Genomic DNA, 19,717 nt, shown 5'->3' on the forward strand with positions numbered 1-19,717 from the left:
GGACTTGTCATTTAGTCATTTAATATTAAAAAAATAGAAAAATAAGTTGGGTAACCCATTACCCAATCCAACCCAACCCAAAAATTAGTGGGTTTGCCCAAACCTACCCAATAGTATAACGAGTGGTTATTTTACCTCACTCAAACCGGAGTACCCTATTTGATTTGGTTTTGGGTTTGACCAAACCCACACACAAACACCCCTAAGTCTGTACCAATAAAACTTTTTCAAAATAAGTATCTTTTTTGCAATGTGGGAGGGCGAAAACTTCTTTTTCTCAAAACTATTGAAGTTTTGCCTTTTGTCTTTGTTGCTGGTCAAAAAAGCACTTTCAACATTTTCTTTTATCTCTGGAAAACACATTGGAATTTTTTCGTTAACTCTTTGACCACAAAGTTCTTCCAATAATCTGAATTTATGTAACAACTTTTGAAGTTCACATGTACCTCTTTGTTCACGGATACTAGTTCTGCCCGACTTAAGATATAAAAAAAGGACACCCTTAACAAATATGCATGTGTTTGAAGCCTAGAAGTTCCTTACAATGAATTGTGTGCTCCCCAAAGGTATCGAGACACATGTTACGTCAAATATGACAAAACTCATCAATAGGAGGAAATTATGGAATCATGAGGTGATATTTGAGAATAGTACGGTACTCTACGGGTGACATGTGTCAGCCTAACCCATCAATAGAGATAGTTAAAAGAAAATTTTGAGCATGTGATGCTTGCAAACACCCAACAATTACTTTCTCTCTTGTGGTCATGTCTTATTATTCCAAGTAGTTTCAAATTTCTCAAATTTCAAATTATCAATAAGAACAACATGTGTGAGTTTTGTAAACTCTTGATTCGATTCTTAATCATAAACAAACAGACAATTTTTTTTTGTGGAAAAGCCTATAATAACTAGGGCTCACCACTTCCCAACGTCTACCCTGGGTTAGAAGTCCACCCACTTCCAACGTAAGATACATGCAAGTGAATTACCTTATATAGTTATACTTGTCTGTCTCTATGATACTGATTGGTTGTAGATGCCAACATGGCAAGGCAATGCTGGTTCACTTGGTTCTAATCGAGAACAAAATCTTATGTATAGTGGAAAACAAGAAACACTCATTCTGAGGTTTATATTATACATATATGCCTTCACTGCCATCAGCCACATCATATTGATTTTGAAAGCCTATTCTATATGACATGCAACGGCAAATTAATAATGCTTACTGTTCTAACTTCTAACTTTGGTTTATTTGATACGAATAAGAACATAATAGATTTAGTTGAATTAATACAAACAAAAAAATAATACAAGTAATTCATCTTTAAATCTCAAATATAACTGTTGTACCCAAAACAAAATAATCAAAAGTAGTAAACTTTGATCCAACTTAACAATACAATACAAAAGAATGCTTGTAATTAATTAATTTGTATATTTCAGAACAAATAATCAAACAATGAATTATTTTCACCAAGAAAAAAAAAAGTTTCTTGGGCATGTACAAAAATTAAATAATTAAATTTATGCATTGAAAGTCATTAAAAGAATTTTCTGGTACCCGTTGGCTTTGATGAATCATGTGGCTCAGGCCCTAATCTTAGTTCAAGGTCTAACTCCGATGAAGAATCTTGAGCAGATAATAACAAAGCCTCTTGTGTAGTAATAATTTCCCTTTGAACTTGACCTTGTGGATTAATTTGTGTTTCATTTCTAGTTGGTGATTCAGCAAAAAGTGGAAGTTGTTGTCTCACTTGAGTTACAAGAATTTCATCACCTCTTGAAGGGGCTTGTTGAGACACAATATTAGTATTCAAGTTTGGTAATAATTTGTTGAGGTCTTCACTAGAACTTCCCTCCAAATTAGATGGTAATTGAGTTTGGTAATTTGTTGAAGATTGTTGTTTGAGCTTTGCTTTATCTTTCCTATGAATATTCATGTGTCCACCAAGAGCTTGTGCATTAGAGAATCCTCTCTTGCAAAAATTGCACTCATAGGATCTAGGGTTTACTTGTTTTGCATCTTGATCATCACCACCTTTATCATGTTGATCAGACTCCATTCAAAGATTAGTAATTTCAACTTAATTTTCAAGTAATAATAATTATGCAATGATGAAGTAAGTAATAGTACATACTATAGGGAATTAATAGCTAGATGGTCAACATAGGGAAATTATATATATGTGAAGTGGGGTACATACTAAGGCCTGCTTTTCATCCTTACATTATTGTAAACGAATGGCATGAAAGGAGAATGCAACTTCCTATAGTACTTGAGACAAATTAAAAGACAAAAATATAAGTTATAAGGAATGAAAAACTGGGTCATGGTATTGAGAACAAAATTTTGTCTCTTTGCTTCTTGGCGTGTACTTCTTTGCCTACGTTAGCTTCAAATGATATATTGTCTCATAGACACACAATGTTATTATCAGAAATTTTATTAATATTATATAATAATATTTGATAACAATATGTTTTTGTGTAATTTATACAGTATGCTAATATATTATCTCCACCGAATTTGTCTCTTCTAAATGAGCTTTCACTTCATATAATATCTATAAATTACAACAGAATTTTTTTAACATAATTAAGTATAAAAAAGTCATTTACCTTCTTTTCCTATCAAGTTGATCTTTCATGTTTAAAAAAGTAAATAATGTTGGAACGATTTATTACAACCATTCAAAATAAATATCATATTCAATTCATCAATGTGACATATATAATTTTTTTTCTTCTTAAACCGACCAAAATGGAATATATTACCACAAAAGATTCTCCCCAATACAAAGAGCGCACATGAAGAAATCCGAGTGCATTAAGATACATAAGAAAAACAAAAAAATATAGAAAACTTGAGTCAGTAGCTTAGCTAATAGATAACTGAGTGTTGAGTTATTGGTATTCTATGAAACGCTAACTGTATTTGTTAGTCACTTTGTTATTTTATCTTATTATCTATATTGTTAACATGGTATTCAAAGCATGATCTAATCCTCATTGAATTGTTTATCGCTTTCGCTATTGAGTTCCCAAAAGTTTAAGGAATGTTGTGTGATTGATTTGGTTTAATTTTTAATGTTGGTCATTTATTCGGAAAAAAAATTTATGATTGAAGAAAAAGCATGGTTCCTTCCGTCAATTGCTTGGTAGAAACAAATTAGAGAAATTGGGAACATGATGTTTGCTTCGAAATGGTAATTTGCAACATTCCACTAATTGGTATTATTTCTTTGGATTTTTAGATTCACGGTGTGCATATTGTTTGGATGGTTTTGAGCACGTTTTGAAATTAATTGCATCAATCATCAATATTTTGGATTTTAGAGACGTAGAAGTTATTCTTTCACCATGGTATTTACTTGTTTAATTTCTTTGATGCTTGTCGTCATTGGTTAATGTTTGTTCGGTCTGCTCCGGTTGTTGGTTGATATGTATAGTTTTGTCATGTTTTGGGATGTGTATGGGTGTTCTTTTTGTTTGAGTTTTTGTCTTTGGATCGCTCTTGTTCTTGGTTTATTTGTTTGAGGATGCATTTTTTTTGTTTGTGGGTTACTATTTGTCCGTGGTGGTTTGATCAATTTGGTTGTTCGTCTCTCCAATTTCGGGTAGGATTTGGAATTTGGTTTGGTTTGTTTTGGTTATGCTTGTTTTTCAATTTGTCTTGGTTTGGTTTCACTTGGTTTTGGTTGTTTAGTGAGTTAAATATAATGCTCACAATTGGTTTATTTGTTTTGTTGGTGACTCAAGTACTCACAATTTGGTTGTTTGGTGAATCGAGTGCTTACAATTTGGTTGTTTGATTGATTTTCTCTGTTTGATTGTCTCTCTCTCTCTCTCTCTCTTTTGGTTTCTTCTGTTTGATTGCATTTCTCATTATTCATTCTTCTGATTCATTGCACTTCTCCCCTTTTTGATTCTTCTGATTCATTGCACTTTTTCCTCTTTTGATTCTTCTGATTGATTGCATTTCTCCCCCTTTTGATTCTTCTGTTTGGTTCTCTCTCTCTCTCTCTATTGGTTGTTTCTCCCTACCGATTCTTGTTTGGTTTAATTTGAAATGGTTCTTATGTTTTGGATGGTTACTCTCTTTGGTTGATTGGTGGTTCCTGCTGCTCTTCATTGATTATGTTATCAGCTGATTTGGTTTATTTTCGAGGTTAATTTGTAATGAGCTTCAAACTTAGTAAGCTTTAACTTCAGGGGTAGTGTTCGAAGTTTATATTATTTAGTATATTTTTCGTATTTTGTTTGACAAACCCACAATGATTCTTGTTGATGCATCATGAGTTTGAGGGTAAGTGTTAGATAATAAAGTAACAGACTATGCTATTGAGCATGTTAGTTTAAAGTCCATTATGTTGTGTGTATATATATATTCTCTAATAACCTTTTGTAATGTTAAACTATTGGTATTCTATAAAACTCTATCCGTCTTTATTAATCTCTTTGTTATTTTCCCTGATTATCTTTATCGTTAACAAACCCCACACACATGAAATGATTAATCCATCAATAATTAAGAGCAAAAGCTAAACTTGAGTTATTTGATTTCATTTACTAAAAAGATAATAATTTAACATTATCAAGCAAGTGTGCAATCGTCTCCTCCTTTTGCCGAAAACAACGATAATTCCTTTATTTCCAAACATAAGCAAGCCACACAATATACATAGAAGACTTTATTTTCTTATAGAATCATCCTAATGCATTAAACTCCAAAATATGATCAGTAAGATTTCCTCAAGGCTGCATCCCCCAGAGCATGTGAGACTCTTTAGCACGCCCCCAACGATCAATACTATTAGGTTTTGTTCGTGGACATAAATGGTGGTGACTCGATAGTAGAAATTTGATAGCATGTGGTCCAATAAATCTTGAAAATTTTCTGATACCATCTTAGAAATTGTGGTTGCACCTAACACAACTTTACAAAACCAATTTATATGGTGATGATAACTCCCATTTATAAACACGTTCAGATCATCTTTTATATGTGAGACTCTTTAACAGTAAAGTGACAAAGCTCACCTCAAGAGATTTTAAACCTAAGATCTCTTATAGATCCTTAGTATCTCGTTCAAATGTTTTTTGATCTGTTACTAGAAGAATATTAATTAGGGAAATTCTATGGTGAAGTTGTTCAATTGACTTTTTCGATGAAGTTATCCTACATCCAATAATAATGCGCCACATGTCATGTGTGCAAATTGTGGAATGGTATGTACCGTGTATCTGCTCAATATGTTCCACCGTAGACTAACTTTTTTGAACCATCAGATTAAGCACATCACTAATGTTATCGTGTTGCCTTTCACACTATATTTATTCCCTTTCTCTTGTTTGACTTTTTCTTACTTCTATTTCAACAACATATTTATTCCAATTTATTTATTTATTTATGGCAAAATTACACTATAAATTCTGTCATAAATCCTTTGTATTAAAATTTTGTTTAAATTGAAAATTCATTATTTTAATAAAGTTTAAATTCATTACTATTATTTAATAACGTTTAAATTTGTTTTTGGTCATTGCATATTTTTTTCATAGCAATTTTGATATATATCTTAAATCATTAGTTTCAACCATCAAAACAATCTTATTATATATCTCAAATTATGATTAGTTTGTGTCAAATTATAAATTTTCATATTTGATTATCAAAACTATAATGAATTATTTTTCCTATTATCTCTTGATATAGACTATGTTTTTGTAACACATTAGTCCTTTTTTCATTTTTTTTATTATAAAAATGCTGAAATAATAGTTTTTTTTTTGTTGAAAGGATGCTGAAATAATAGTTTTATTAATAACCTTATTTGTTAAAATATTTTTAATTAAAAAGATAAAGAAATTCATAAGTCATATGAATATCTTCATCATCTTCCTCCTTGATTAAAAAAAAGTACACTTAAATACACATCTAAATTAAACATCTCTACTTTGATCTTCTTATAATCTCAAAATCCCTAAAACTCAATTAACCACAAATAGTTCAAGTAATTTAGATGCTAACAATGGTTTGAAGAGAAACCCATAATTTTCAATTATCATAACAGAATCTTCAGATAAACTCAATTATAAAACTAGATACAGTTAGATTAAATGACCAATCATCATAATTAGGGTTTCGGAACAAGAACGATTGAAATTAGATAATATAGAATCTATGTAGTGAACGAAGGTGGGTAGAGTTGTCTCGGTTCGTTGGAGAAATGTTGAGTAACTTTGTGATATTCCATGTTTTGGAGATGGCGGTGATAACTGTGGCTGAAAGGACCAATGGGGTGTATGGGTGTTGTTTGAGTGTGTGAATAGCAAAGGGTATTTTGTAGATGCAACAGTCACTGATTGTTGTCGGTGATTCTACTTTTTTGGAGCATCAAATTCATTAAATTGCTTCTCAATTAACCTTGGTTAACTTCTAGTTCATGGTTTCATGTTTTGGGTTATGTGGGTCTTCAACCGGGTCGAACTGACCCATATAAAGGTTGAAGATGAAGTTAAAAAAAAAAATTTGAAAAAAAAAAAAAAGGAATAAAAAGTGTGAAAAAATTAATTTTGGTAATTGCTCAAGCTTTGACTTTAAGATCTTCGTAGAGAAATTTCAAATTTGAAAAAACTAAAGACAACATGAATCGAACCATGTACAACGTTGCGCAACATTGAAATTGTAACTATTGTGTTATCTATCTTTTTATGTTTAGAATCGAAATATATTATATATGTAAGTATGTTATATCTACATTTTTTTTTTCCTTCAAAACATCATTATTAAATATAATATTAACATAATATGCAAGTATTCAAAAAAATATTTTTTTGTTGAATTATATATATTTTTTATTTGTATGCAAAACACCGTTAAATATTTACACTACATATTGCAGAATTTATATGTTTATATGCACGTAGTCAAAAAAACTTTACTACAACTGTTTATATGTTGAATAACTAGGTTTCTAATGTGATAGTTCATCAGATTGACTTACATCGAAGATTCTGATTTTTGAAAATTCAGTTCATGATTCGTTCTTATTCCATTAAGGACATATTCAATGGTCCGATTTATTATATTTGATAGAGTTGGTCGATTGTGTCCGTTTTGATTGTCAGAACAATGTCGTCCTTCCAATGTGACTATGTTTATAATGGAATAGTTCGTCAGATCAACTTACATTGAAGATTCTGATTTCAAAAATTTCAGTTCCTACCTTGTTCTTATTCCAATAAGGTCATATTCAATGGTCCGATTGATTATATTTGATAGCGTTCTTATTCCAATAAGTCGATATGTTTTTTTTAGACAATAGTTGATATGATAAAATTTTGAAAATTAATTTACACAACACCCATTGTAAATATTATTATTTTATATGCAAAACATAGTTAATTATTTGCATCGTGTCCATTTTGATTTTAAGTGTTATTATGATCGGAATTGAAAGTCAAGAAAAAAGCACATACTTCTTTTGCTAAGTCCTTTTTCTCATTTGTTTTTAAAAAAAATACATAATTTTATTTTTTAAAGTATATTTTTATTAAAAATAAAAAAAAATCCAGAAATAAGATGAACATGTTCATCATCTTTATCTTCTTCCTTTCAATCTTCATATTCTTCTTTCGGATCTTCATCATTTCCTTGAATCAAAAAAATTTCTACACAAATATATGTCCAAATATCATGATTTTTTGTTATGTTCACCACAAATCTTCTTCTAAACACAAAAATCAAAACTCAACTTCTAAATAATTAAATTAGGATCCAGAAGTCATAGCTCAACTGGCAAAAATGCCGAAATTGTTAGGCCGGATACCATAACCGGGGTTCAAACCCCGATACCTCCACTTGTGTGTGTGAGTTTATAACGGCTTTACCATTTCGTCTATCTACTAAAAAAAAAATTAAATTAGGAACAACTTCCTTTCAAAAAAAAAATAGGAACAACAACTTCAATGAATTGATAGTTGAGGTTCTGCAAACTACTTTTAGTTTAATTCAAAGTTTCAATTGTCTCTTTATTCTTTGCATTTGCGCCGCCATTGATATTACTCACTCACGTTTCTAATTTCAATTATTGTTTCTATTTCATTCACGCTAGCTATTGCATCGTTTATAAAACTTTAATAGTTCGATCACTATTTTAAAAATATCTGCAGAAGAAATATATTTATTTTTTGAAAGAACAAAATTTTTATGTACCGATATTAGAAAGTCGATATGATAGAATTTTGAAAACTCATAACTATTTTAAAATATCAACACTAATAAGTGTTCTTATTAAATATTTTTTATTTTATATGGAAAACATTTGCACCGCACCCGTTGCAGATTTCAAATATCGATATGATAAAATTTTAAAAACTCATAATTACTTTTTAAAATGTGATCATTAGTAATTTGTTTTGTCAAATAGCCACTCACTTTTTAAAAATATCAACATTAATACAATGCTTCTATTCAATATTTTTAAATTTTATACGTAAAACACCGTTTAATATTTGCATTGCACTTGTTGCAAATTTAATGTGCTTATATTTGCATAAGAAATTATTTTATTTTTTTAAGAAGAAATATTTTTCCATTAAAAAGGAAATAATCACAACAATATGAGAAACAATTCATAACGATAAAATATTAAGTTCTCTAAAAAAACCTTATTTTGCCTTTATATAAAAAATAATTATGTTTCGGTTTAACATTTTTTCATTCAATTTTACCTTTCACCGCATTATTATTTTACCAATTTATCATTCTTTGTTTCTTTAAAAATCATTCTTTATTAACAAAAGCGACTGACGCTTAGTTAAAATTAAGATTATATGCATGTGTATATGACAATGGATTTGTCGGCTATTATAAAAATTTTACCACGTGAACCATTGAAATTATGGAGCCATTTGTAAAACTTCTTTTAATAATCTCAAGTGAATTTAGTTATGAAAATGGCGTCACATATAGTAGCTGCCTTGGAAAACAAAATGTTTCGTGGGAAAAAGAAAATATACATTGGCATATGCGATACGGTATTGAGAAACGAAAATAATAAGTGATGATCATGAATTATTATTTTTTTACAAAGTGTTGATAATTAACGTTAAGGCGGTCATTTGTGTAACATGATGGTTTAGTCCATCAAATTTGTGATTTAGTGGGAATTAAGAAGGACAGTTAGGGGAAAATGATACTCCATTCATCTCACAATAATTGTCACTTTAAATATCAATGAAGTATTTAATTATTTTTTCCATTATTATTTATTTATTGAATTTCATCCAAGTTAACTATTCTATTAGGCAACAATAAAGCATCAAGGTCTATTTTAAAAATAAATAAATAACAAAAACGAAAAAGGAAGCTTATGCAAAGATATTTTGGTTTTTTTTTACTAAAAACAAATTTTGAAACGAATTAAAGAGCACTTATGACTTAATATCTAGATGAAAAAGAAGACTTTGATTTACCAAGAAAGGAATTTAAAGAGCACTTATGACTTAATTGAATTGATAAGAAAGAGCACTAATGACTAGATGAAAAAGAAGACTTTGCGTTACCAAGAAAGGAATTTGAAAGGGATTGAGCTAACTGCATAAGTAATACTACTCCCTCCTTCCTTTAATAAGTGACACAGTTGACCCAATTACGTATACCAATGCGTAATTTTGAGTTTAAATATCTTGAATAATATATTAAAAAAATTATAAAAATTTGATATTTTGAAAATATTCATCGAGACGAATCTAACGACATCTTATATGATATTATTTATCTTTGTATATTAGTAGAAAAATATGGTCGAAGTAAATTAGGTCAAAATTGCACATTTTCAAACAGGTCATTTATTGCGGGACGGATGGAGTATTATGGTGGAATATTCTTTAGTTACTACTCCCTCCGTCCCTTAATACTTGACCCAGTTGACTTTATTACGCATGTCAATGCATAACTTTGAGCTTAAATATCTTGAATAATATATTAGGAAAAATTATGAAAATTTGATATTTTAAAAATACTCATCGAGACGAATCTAACGACATCTTATATGATGCTATTTATCTTTGTATATTAGTTGAAAAATACGGTCAAAGTCAGTTAGGTCAAAATTAAAAAATTCCAAATGGATCAAGTATTAAGGGACGGAGGGAGTAGTATTAATTTACCTGCAATTTTTGTTGTTGATTTTTTTTTGGCTATATGATTTCTAGCTCTAATTAAAAATTATAATATAAAATTAATATACCTGCAACAGATGATCAGCGGCAGCATAAATGGATGGTGAGTAGAGAGTAATTATATACTCCATCCGTCCCTAAATAAATGACGTATTTGACAATATATATTATTGACTTAACGTACTTTGACCATATTTTTCTACTAATTCACAAAGATAAATAATATCATGTAAGATGTTGTTGGATTCGTCTCGATGAATATTTTTAAAATATTAAATTTTCATAATTTTTTTTTTATAGAGAATTGAAGATATCAAAGATAAAACATATGCATTGGTACGTGTGTCGAAGTCAACTAAGTCATCTATTGAAGGACGGAGGGAGTAGATTATAGTAGTATATACATAGCTTTGACAGAAAAAAGAAAATAATAAAAAAAGAAAATGACTATAGTGTTCTAAGGGAAAAAATAAAATGATTGGCGGAAATAATAGACAAGAAATAATAAAAAAAACCAAAAAAAAACTTAAACCCACGATTAAATATTAATTTCAAAATCAAGATCTTCAGCATCCTTTTTTTTTAATTAACGTGATCGATCTGGACTCATGTTAAACTCATCATCTTCATGATCTTTCAATTTAGAAAAACAATATCTCAGTTTCACATTCAAAAACATCACTTACATCTAGAATCGTCCATCATAATTAGCTTTCTTTCTTTTGTTCGCTTCAGCAAAAATTATAGAATATTTTGAAGAATGAGTAAATAGTCAATTTTTTTTCCTGAAATTGTAAGTTTCATCAATTACCTCTCTGAAATTAACAAAATTTCAATTACCCCATGAAATTTCACAACGTTAGTCAATTTGCCCCTCCGTCAAATTTTTCTGTTAGCGAACATGACATTTTGCAAATACCCCCTGAAGTTTTGCACTTATGTGCAAAATGCCCCCAAACTTAAAAATTTATATTATTTATTTCTTAAAAACAAACAATTAATAATTAAATATTAAAACTAACTATTAATTTTGGAGTTTGGAAAAACTACATACATATATACATCAAAATAGAGAAAAATGTGTATTTTTAAAGTGACAATAATGGTTATTTCTAATAGACAAATTATTATTTTTAGAGGTTTATAAACAAATTAATAATCAGATTTAAATTTATATTTTCTCCTTCACCATCTTAGTCTTTCAACTCCTCCAACTCTTTCAACAATTTGCTCAAACCATTTAAACTACACAACCTCCAATATTAATCCACAAATCATCCCATTATTGTCACTTTAAAAAATACATATTTTTCCCCATTTTGGAGCCTATTTTGATGTATATATGCATGTAGTTTTTCCAAATTCCAAAATTAATAGTTAGTTTTAATATTTAACTATTAATTGTTTGTTTTGAAGAAAAAAATAATATAATTTTTTAAGTTTATGGGGCATTTTGCACATAAGTGCAAAACTTCAGGGGGTATTTGCAAAACGTCATGTTCACTAACAGAAAAATTTGACGGATGGGGTAAATTGACCAACGTTGTGAAATTTCAGGGGGTAATTGAAGTTTTGTTAATTTCAGGGAGATAATTGATGAAATTTACACTTTCAGGTGAGAAATTGATTATTTAATCATTGAGAATATATTCCTCAAGCTTCGACGGTATACAAATTACAATTGGTCACCAATTAAAATCGAGATCTAGGTTATTTATTGAAATAATGTACTATGAAAATGAAGTTATATGCAGGCTGCCGTTTTTTTAGAAATTTGTGAATTGGGATTTTAATCCCGTAGAATAGAAAGATGGAAAACGTATCAAAAGGGCGTTAAAATTTTTTTGGGATTTTAATTTTAGAGTTTAGAAGAAGATGTAAATAAACAATACACATAAATTCATGTAATTTTGAGGTGGATTTTGGTGAATTTATTTTTTTGTTTAAGAAAGGAGATCATGAAGATCAGACGAAGAAGATGAATAATCATGTGATTTTAGAGTTTTATGATTTTCAATATAAAAAAATAGCAAAATTATACTATGTGGTTTGCCACATTATCAGATTTTAATAGAAAATGAAAAAAAGGACCAACTTGTGCAAGATTATAAAGATAAAGGACCAATATGAGAACAAAAATAAAGATAAAAGATCAATCTATTACAATTAAATAAGATAAATAACCATTGAAGTAATTTTGTTTTTTTTTTTAATTATGTAATTTCTTTCTTTTTGGATTTTTTTTTCATACGAAGAAGATGAAGATGATGAATGTATGATGAAGATGTTGAAGAGTGACATGGTGATTTGATAAAAATATGGAAGGGAGATAATATGTATAAATAAAGAAAGATAAAGAAATATGAGAGATGCATGAGTGATAAAGAGGAGAGAGATTTGGAATTATAAGAAAAATCATGTGTAAAGGGTGTACCACAATAACATAGACACCAAGTAAACCTAACCGTTAAGATCTTGAAATAAACTTATCCACGGTGGAACATATGAAGCAAGTGATCCATATTATAATTTGTCCTAACATCTGACGTGTCATGGCTTGAAATCTGATTGGTCCATTCAAACGACTTCACCGAAGAAGTCATTTACCCGACTTCATCATAGAAGCTCCCTATTAATTAACTTAATGGAGACGCTAATTATATTTGGTGTATTAAATCACGAATATGAAAGTTAAAAAGAAAAGGATAAATGTTTGAACAAATTATCCTGAGCTGTCGGGGGAAAGCTAAAATAGTGGTGTTTTTGTATTTCGGTCGGTTTGGTGTTTCTAAGGATGAAAAAAGGTCATCTAAGGAATCACGCTATCGTTTACACATTGACCAATTGATTAATTAATAATATCAAGTTCCACATTAAAAAAAGAAAGTTTCAAAATGAGTTTATAAAGATGAACATAATTCCCTTTTGTAAGGAATAGTTAGATCAAGATGATATCATGGTTTATCCCTGTATGGAAAAAGGCAAACAACATAGCTAGTCTTAATAGATTGTTTGCAATTGACAACTTTGATAAATTATAAATATAATCATCTGTCCAAGTCCAACCTAAACTGTACCATGATTCCTAGTTATATAGTTTAGCCGTCCAAAGCATTGAATTTGAAGCTGACTTGGTAGTTATAGTTTGGAGTCAATGTACATACATACATGCAAATGGAAACAAAGAATAGTACATATGGTTTGAAGCTAGCTGGTAGATTAACACAACTCAGTTGTACCAACCTGTTACATGACACAACAAAGTAGCCATGAATGTTTTCCACGTGGAACCACTACCATTAAGCTATCTAGCTGGAGGAGCTACTATAGTCATACAAAGTTGATGCAGCTGATTGCAAATTAGAACAAAGTTGCACTTAGAGAAATGAGAGAAATCTTCAGCTCAATTCAGCACAAAAGAGAGAAATGCTAAAAATAAAGTCATCTACAAACTCAAAAAAATAATTTACTCACATCAAGTTTAATTAAGTGAGTAGTTTTAAATTAAATGAGCCCTTGTGGGAAAAAGAACTCAAACTCGATTAATTTTTAACCTTTGGGAGAACCTTAAATTTTTAGAATAATTTTCATCGCCCCGGTTATTTTAGATGATTTAAACTTTATTAAGCTTTGAATTGTGAGGATACTATTTGATTTTAAGATATGCGTTGAATTTAACCTAAAAAAATTGGGGAAAAAAATTTCTAAAACATAAGGCACCGTTGAGGTTGAATTTTGATTGAAAATTCAAGGATTAAATATACGTTTGCTCTTTTATCTTTTACCAAAAATGCATTTTGTGTCGTTCATCTTGTTTTTAACATGTTGTAGTCCTTTATCTTTTAAAAAAAATTAATGTTTATCCTTATGTTATGGAAAATGTTAACGGGTGCTCCCGAGACACTCTTTAAGCACTTTAAATAAAAAGTTTTTAATGAAAAATTGTGTATTAAATGCATTGAAAATTGTGATAATTTACTTTTAAAAAGAATAATTACTAAATTTTGGTTGTTTAAAGAGTGTCCGAGACACTCGATTTAACAAGACCCTTATTGAAACATTAGAGAAAGTTGGAAACTAACCAGGTGACTCACAACTTGTCAAACGTGTTGCGGCAATTTAATCTTCTTCAAACGCGTTGCAACAAATCATTTTCTTCAAAAGAATCACATCAAAATCTCCTTCAAAAACATTTATGTTCTTGTTTTTTGTTTTCAACATTCCTTCCGTAGTTTAAAAAAACGACGTCATTTTTCCTTGTTCTATGTCACATGGGTTTATGTTAACATCATAACACCTATTAAACTTTCGCTAACTAATATTATATTATGATTTCTAAACTCAAAGACTAAAATGTGATTCATTTTAAAAAGATAAATGAAAAAATATATATTTAATTCAAAAATCAATATCCATATGATAATAATATAATGCAAAATCACGATCAGACTGTAATTACAACAAAATGCATCAAACTTGTCTATGTGCTACTCTCCCACTGCAGTCAAAGAGAAATTCTTCAATAACAACCTCTTTCAAGCTTACAAAACCATCACAATCCACTCACACAAGAACAATTAGGTCTCAAAGCATGTTACATTCCCACACCCCAACAAACCATAAATGGTCTCTTAACGGCATGACAGCTCTTGTTACAGGTGGAACTCGCGGAATTGGGTACAAAGAAAGTTTCTAACTTTAATGCTCGTGCTTTCTTTTTTCTTTGACCCTTTTGATATTAATTTTAGATTTTGTATTTTGTATGGTGTAATGTATGAAAAGGTAGGTATGCCATTGTGGAGGAATTGATGGGGTTTGGTGCTAAAGTGCATACTTGTGCTAGAAATGAAGATGATCTTAATAAGTGTTTGAAGGATTGGAATCATTTGGGTTTTGAGGTTACTGGTTCGATTTGTGATGTGTCAGTTCCACAACAGAGGGAAGTGCTTATGGAGGATGTTTCTTCTGTCTTCAATGGGAAACTCAACATCCTTGTAAGCTCCTTTTTATTTAATTTTTTTTTTCTCTCTCTCTCTTATTCACTTTGGATAGACTGTGTGTGTGTGTGTGTGTAAACCTTATTAATTTGATGTGTAGATAAACAATGTAGGGACAAACATTCGGAAACCAATGATAGACTTCACAGCTGCAGAGTTTTCCAGACTCATTGATACCAATTTAGGATCCACCTTTCATATGTGCCAGCTTGCATATCCACTTCTCAAAGCATCAGGAGTGGGTAGTGTTGTTTTTATATCTTCTGTTTCTGGCTTTGTCTCACTGAAGTCAATGTCTGTTCAAGGAGCAACAAAAGGTAATCTACGAATTCAATAAGGTGATGGTGATGGTGATGAGTTTATAAAATTTTGAAGATTTGTTTGTTTTTTATGGTTTGTAGGGGCAATTAATCAACTTACGAGAAATCTAGCTTGTGAATGGGCAAAAGACAACATAAGGAGTAATGCAGTTGCACCTTGGTACATCAGAACTTCGATGGTAGAGCAAGTAATTTTCTTCTTCTCTATCCTGTGACCATTAGAAGAAATAAAAGAATTAGCTACATGGTATAGTAATTTTGTTACTTGTTTTAAAAATTGATTGTGTGCATAAAAAAGTATGCCATTAAGCATGAGTGCATGACTCATGATAGGACATTGTAATGCCGACTGATCTATATAATAATTCTACTCATTGACAGAAAGGCTTTGGTTGTTGTATTTGAGTGCATGAAAAAAAAAACATTTCCACATTAAAACAGCTTTGAAATTGCAAGGACAGATACAACTTCTAAATTTTCATACAAGTCTTTCATTCCCTATGTAATTTTCTATTTCAACACAGCAGATTTGATATGCCAGCCTAGACATATATACAATCAATCTATTTCCTGTAGCTCTTCCAGCCAAAGTGACAGCCATCTTAGGTAAATTGCAGCATAGCTATTGTCTAGTGACAGTTAATAAGTTAGTAACCCCTTATACGTTTATAACATATGGATTAAATAAAATAATGCTAATTCTAATTCTAATAGTAAATATTAGGATTTGATTCTGACACCCCCCTCAAGTTAAAGCTTACTTAGCTTTAAACGTATAACGGGTGGATGTTCTTAGAATTTGGGTTGGGTTTAACTTAACCCTTACAAAACCGGCTTGTATGGTGAGAACTGCCCCCACTTAGGGCCATATCTCATTTAGTGTGGAACTCTTAACACACACCCTCACGCCCATGACTGGACATCTGGAACGTGACCCGAGTCGCCCAATAGCGGTGACCTGATAGCCTCTGGCCTAATGGATCTTGTATAGGCTCTGATGCCATCATAGAATTTAGGTTGGGCCTAACTCAACCCTTACAAAACCGACTTGTATGGTGAGAACTGCTCACACTTAAAAACACATGCTTAGGTCATATCCCATTCAATGTGAGAATCTTAAAAGATTTAATATAGAGTAAATAGAAACAACAGGGCTGTAGCTGCAGCCAGAAAGTTGTAGCGCGACCCGAGGTGACATAGCAAAGATTGTTGGGTTTGTCGGAGGATTTTGAAGGTGGCTGTGGTGGTTGTCTGGAACTGGTCTCAGTGGAGAAGGCACAACTGGTTGAATCACAACTTGATGTAGAAGAACCGGATGAAGCACGATGAATGTGCACAACAGGATGGAAGTAGGCAAAAACTTCAACTGGCTGAGGAAACGGTACAGGACAGGGATGTTTGTACAGTAAACTGTGTTACCAAATTTAGAATCTCCAAAACATGGCCAGTGCTAGGACCGGTGGGGCACGCTTGTCTGTGGTCGTCGGTCTCATCAGAAAGCAGCAAACTTGAAAAAAATTCTTGTGGTGGCCGGCAGCGGCTGCGATGAACCTCACTGGTCATATAACAGAACATGCTCTAATACCATATTATGTTTGCAATTTGTGTGTCTAAGTCAGACCGCACTTACATCTATTTATAATAGCATATTTAATAAATACAACTAATGCTAATCGATATGATGTGCTAGTTCTAGTCCTAATCTACTATTCTAACGCAAGCAATTTATCGTGACTCATGTCCTTTGGAACATAAACTCTGTAGTAAGCCTGTGCTCAAAATTTCTTAGATAAGGCCGCATTAAAATGCACAGCCCATAGTTCTATTAGACTACAAATTAACACCAAATCATTGAGGAGGAAGACATGATATGATAGATCACGACTGTCTTCCAAATACCCAAGAAGATTTTGAGTTAGACACTTTTCTGATCCCATATAGTTGGATAATCCAGGACTCCGATGTAGAATATAAAATCATCTCTATCAAGTCATTGGACGCAATACTATTTCCCCAACACCAAGAAACTGCATATTTGTGGTGCTTCTAATCCCATAGTTGAACCATCCAGAATTATAATCTACATCATAGAATCGTGATCTCAATTCATTGGACATGCTTCTAGTCCTCTAACACCAAGAAATTGCCTTTTCTTGGCATAGAAATCAAATAAATTATGTGTTTGCCATTCAAAATAAAAAATAAAAATTATGCATCTCAAACATTTGTGTTTCCTTGATCACTAAGTAACTATCCTTATCTGAAGTTGGTGCGCAGAATACCTATTTGAGAAATGCTAACAATAGTCATTAATCTTTCATTCCCTGCATTTGATTTAGAACACGAATACCACATTTGATTTTGAAAATTGCATTTGGAATTCCATTCTTACAAGAACTTTCGCAATGCTCAAACACTAAAGTCTAACACAACAATCAGAAATAAAACATGATCTGAATTTTACCCTTTTGTTTTAGGTTCTGAGCAACAAAGACTATTTGGAAGAGGTGTACTCTCGAACTCCCCTAAGACGCCTAGGCGATCCAGCAGAAGTGTCTTCTCTTGTTGCCTTTCTTTGCTTACCAGCTTCGTCATACATCACTGGGCAGATTATATGTGTTGATGGAGGAATGTCCATCAATGGTTTCTCCCCGACACACATCTAAGAACTGCATCTCAAGCATAGTCCTTGTATTTTATTAATTTTCCTCGTCACCTGCCATTACAAAGGACCGAGGGACTGAGTTCAAATCTAAAGAAATGGTTATAAAATGACAATAAGTGTTACCCGTAATGAATAATAATTTCCTATTCTCCATTTTTTTTTTAAATGAAGCTTGGAGGTCCCTAAAAGTCTTGCATAGGCCTTTGCAAGGTTTCGGCATCCCTTGGAGGTCCATCTATTGTGCTATTGCAATTTCTTTTTGACTATTTTTTCCACTCTATTAATTTCTCGCGCTCTATGCAGTTCAGATTATATAATCCGAACGACATAAATACCTCATAAAAATCGTGGCTAGAATTCACCTTATAAGATGAATAAGTGGGGTGTCCGGGGTTCAAACCCCGGCCCCTGCATATAATAATGCATTGACCTACCAACTGAGCTATGCTCACGGGACTTGAAGGTTTATTTATCCATAAAGTGACAGGCACGTGTAAACTAAACTTTGAAGTTAAACGCAAAAATAACACGCTCCAATTTAAAATAGGGACGACATTAGAGCACAATGATTTGTTGTTATTCGGCACAATGTATGTTTATGTTGAAATGGATCAAATAAGTGATAGTGAAATTTTTGAATTTAGTGAAAGTTTATTCTCTCTTTCATTGATACAGTTTTTTATATGTCAAATGTTCAAATATGTCAATTATCATGAAAGGAGGAGTATAAGTTAAGTTTTATGTTCTAAAATGTTCGCTTAATGTAATTTATTCATCGTATAAAGGGTCCTGTTTGTTTTAGATTTTTTAAAAATGGATTTTTTTAAAATTTACTCAAAAATAGTAGAAGTTATTTCAAACTCATTTGATATAAGTTAAAAAATAGATTTTATATTCACTGTTCCAGTTTTTAAATAGTAAAAATCAAATTCACTTGGGTTGTCCAGGTGGTATTGGCTTGGGACTTGGGAGTGTGCTCATCCTGAAGGTCTCAAGTTCGATTCTCTCAGAGTCAAATTAGGTAGGCTAATTTAGCTTATTCAAAAAAAGTAAAAATCACATATTTTTTTAAAATGACGTGTAAATGAATTTTACGAAAATCTATTTAAAATAGCTTTTTTATAGAGATTTTTTCAAAATTTCAATATAAAAAAAAATACAATAAAATGATGAAATACTTAAAATGACATTTTAAGATAAGTTATTCAAACGAATTTTTCATTTGAAAATTTCTTTGTTAAAAAAATTATAACAAAAACATATTACAATACAAAAATCTATTTTTTAAAAAAAGCTAGTACAATCGACCCAAATATCTTGTTTAAAAATCGATTTCATGTTTCATTGAAGGACAAATTGATTTTGAATAGACAAAATAAAAAATCATATTCTTTGTTAAGGATTTCTTTATATTGTTAAAAAAGGGATTTCTTTGTAAGATATTAATGTATTAAAAAAAAAGGGATTTTTTAAGAGTTCAAAGAGTCATACAATAATTTATGTCTTTTAGGTTTATTGATGTATTTTTAAGTGGGTTGATT

The 19,717-nt window shown here is 30.8% G+C and overlaps 2 protein-coding genes across 2 annotated transcripts; one reads left to right on the top strand and one right to left on the bottom strand.

Annotated features, from left to right (window-relative positions):
* Window positions 1–1,345: 1,345 nt before the first annotated feature.
* LOC25492540 (transcriptional regulator SUPERMAN) lies at window positions 1,346–2,459 on the bottom strand. Its single transcript, XM_013600700.3, has one exon. It carries the CDS (start codon window positions 2,067–2,069, stop codon window positions 1,548–1,550), a length of 522 nt encoding a protein of 173 aa, XP_013456154.1. The 5' UTR covers window positions 2,070–2,459; the 3' UTR covers window positions 1,346–1,547.
* A 12,184-nt stretch (window positions 2,460–14,643) lies between these two features.
* On the top strand, window positions 14,644–18,342 carry LOC25492542 (tropinone reductase homolog At5g06060). The gene is made up of 5 exons (XM_013600702.3): window positions 14,644–14,871; window positions 14,981–15,188; window positions 15,292–15,508; window positions 15,593–15,699; window positions 17,989–18,342. Exons 1-5 carry the CDS (start codon window positions 14,660–14,662, stop codon window positions 18,175–18,177), a joined length of 933 nt encoding a protein of 310 aa, XP_013456156.2. The 5' UTR covers window positions 14,644–14,659; the 3' UTR covers window positions 18,178–18,342.
* The last annotated feature ends 1,375 nt before the right edge of the window (window positions 18,343–19,717 follow it).

Source organism: Medicago truncatula, chromosome 4 (genome assembly GCF_003473485.1).
Source record: "Medicago truncatula cultivar Jemalong A17 chromosome 4, MtrunA17r5.0-ANR, whole genome shotgun sequence".
NCBI lineage: Eukaryota > Viridiplantae > Streptophyta > Magnoliopsida > Fabales > Fabaceae > Medicago > Medicago truncatula.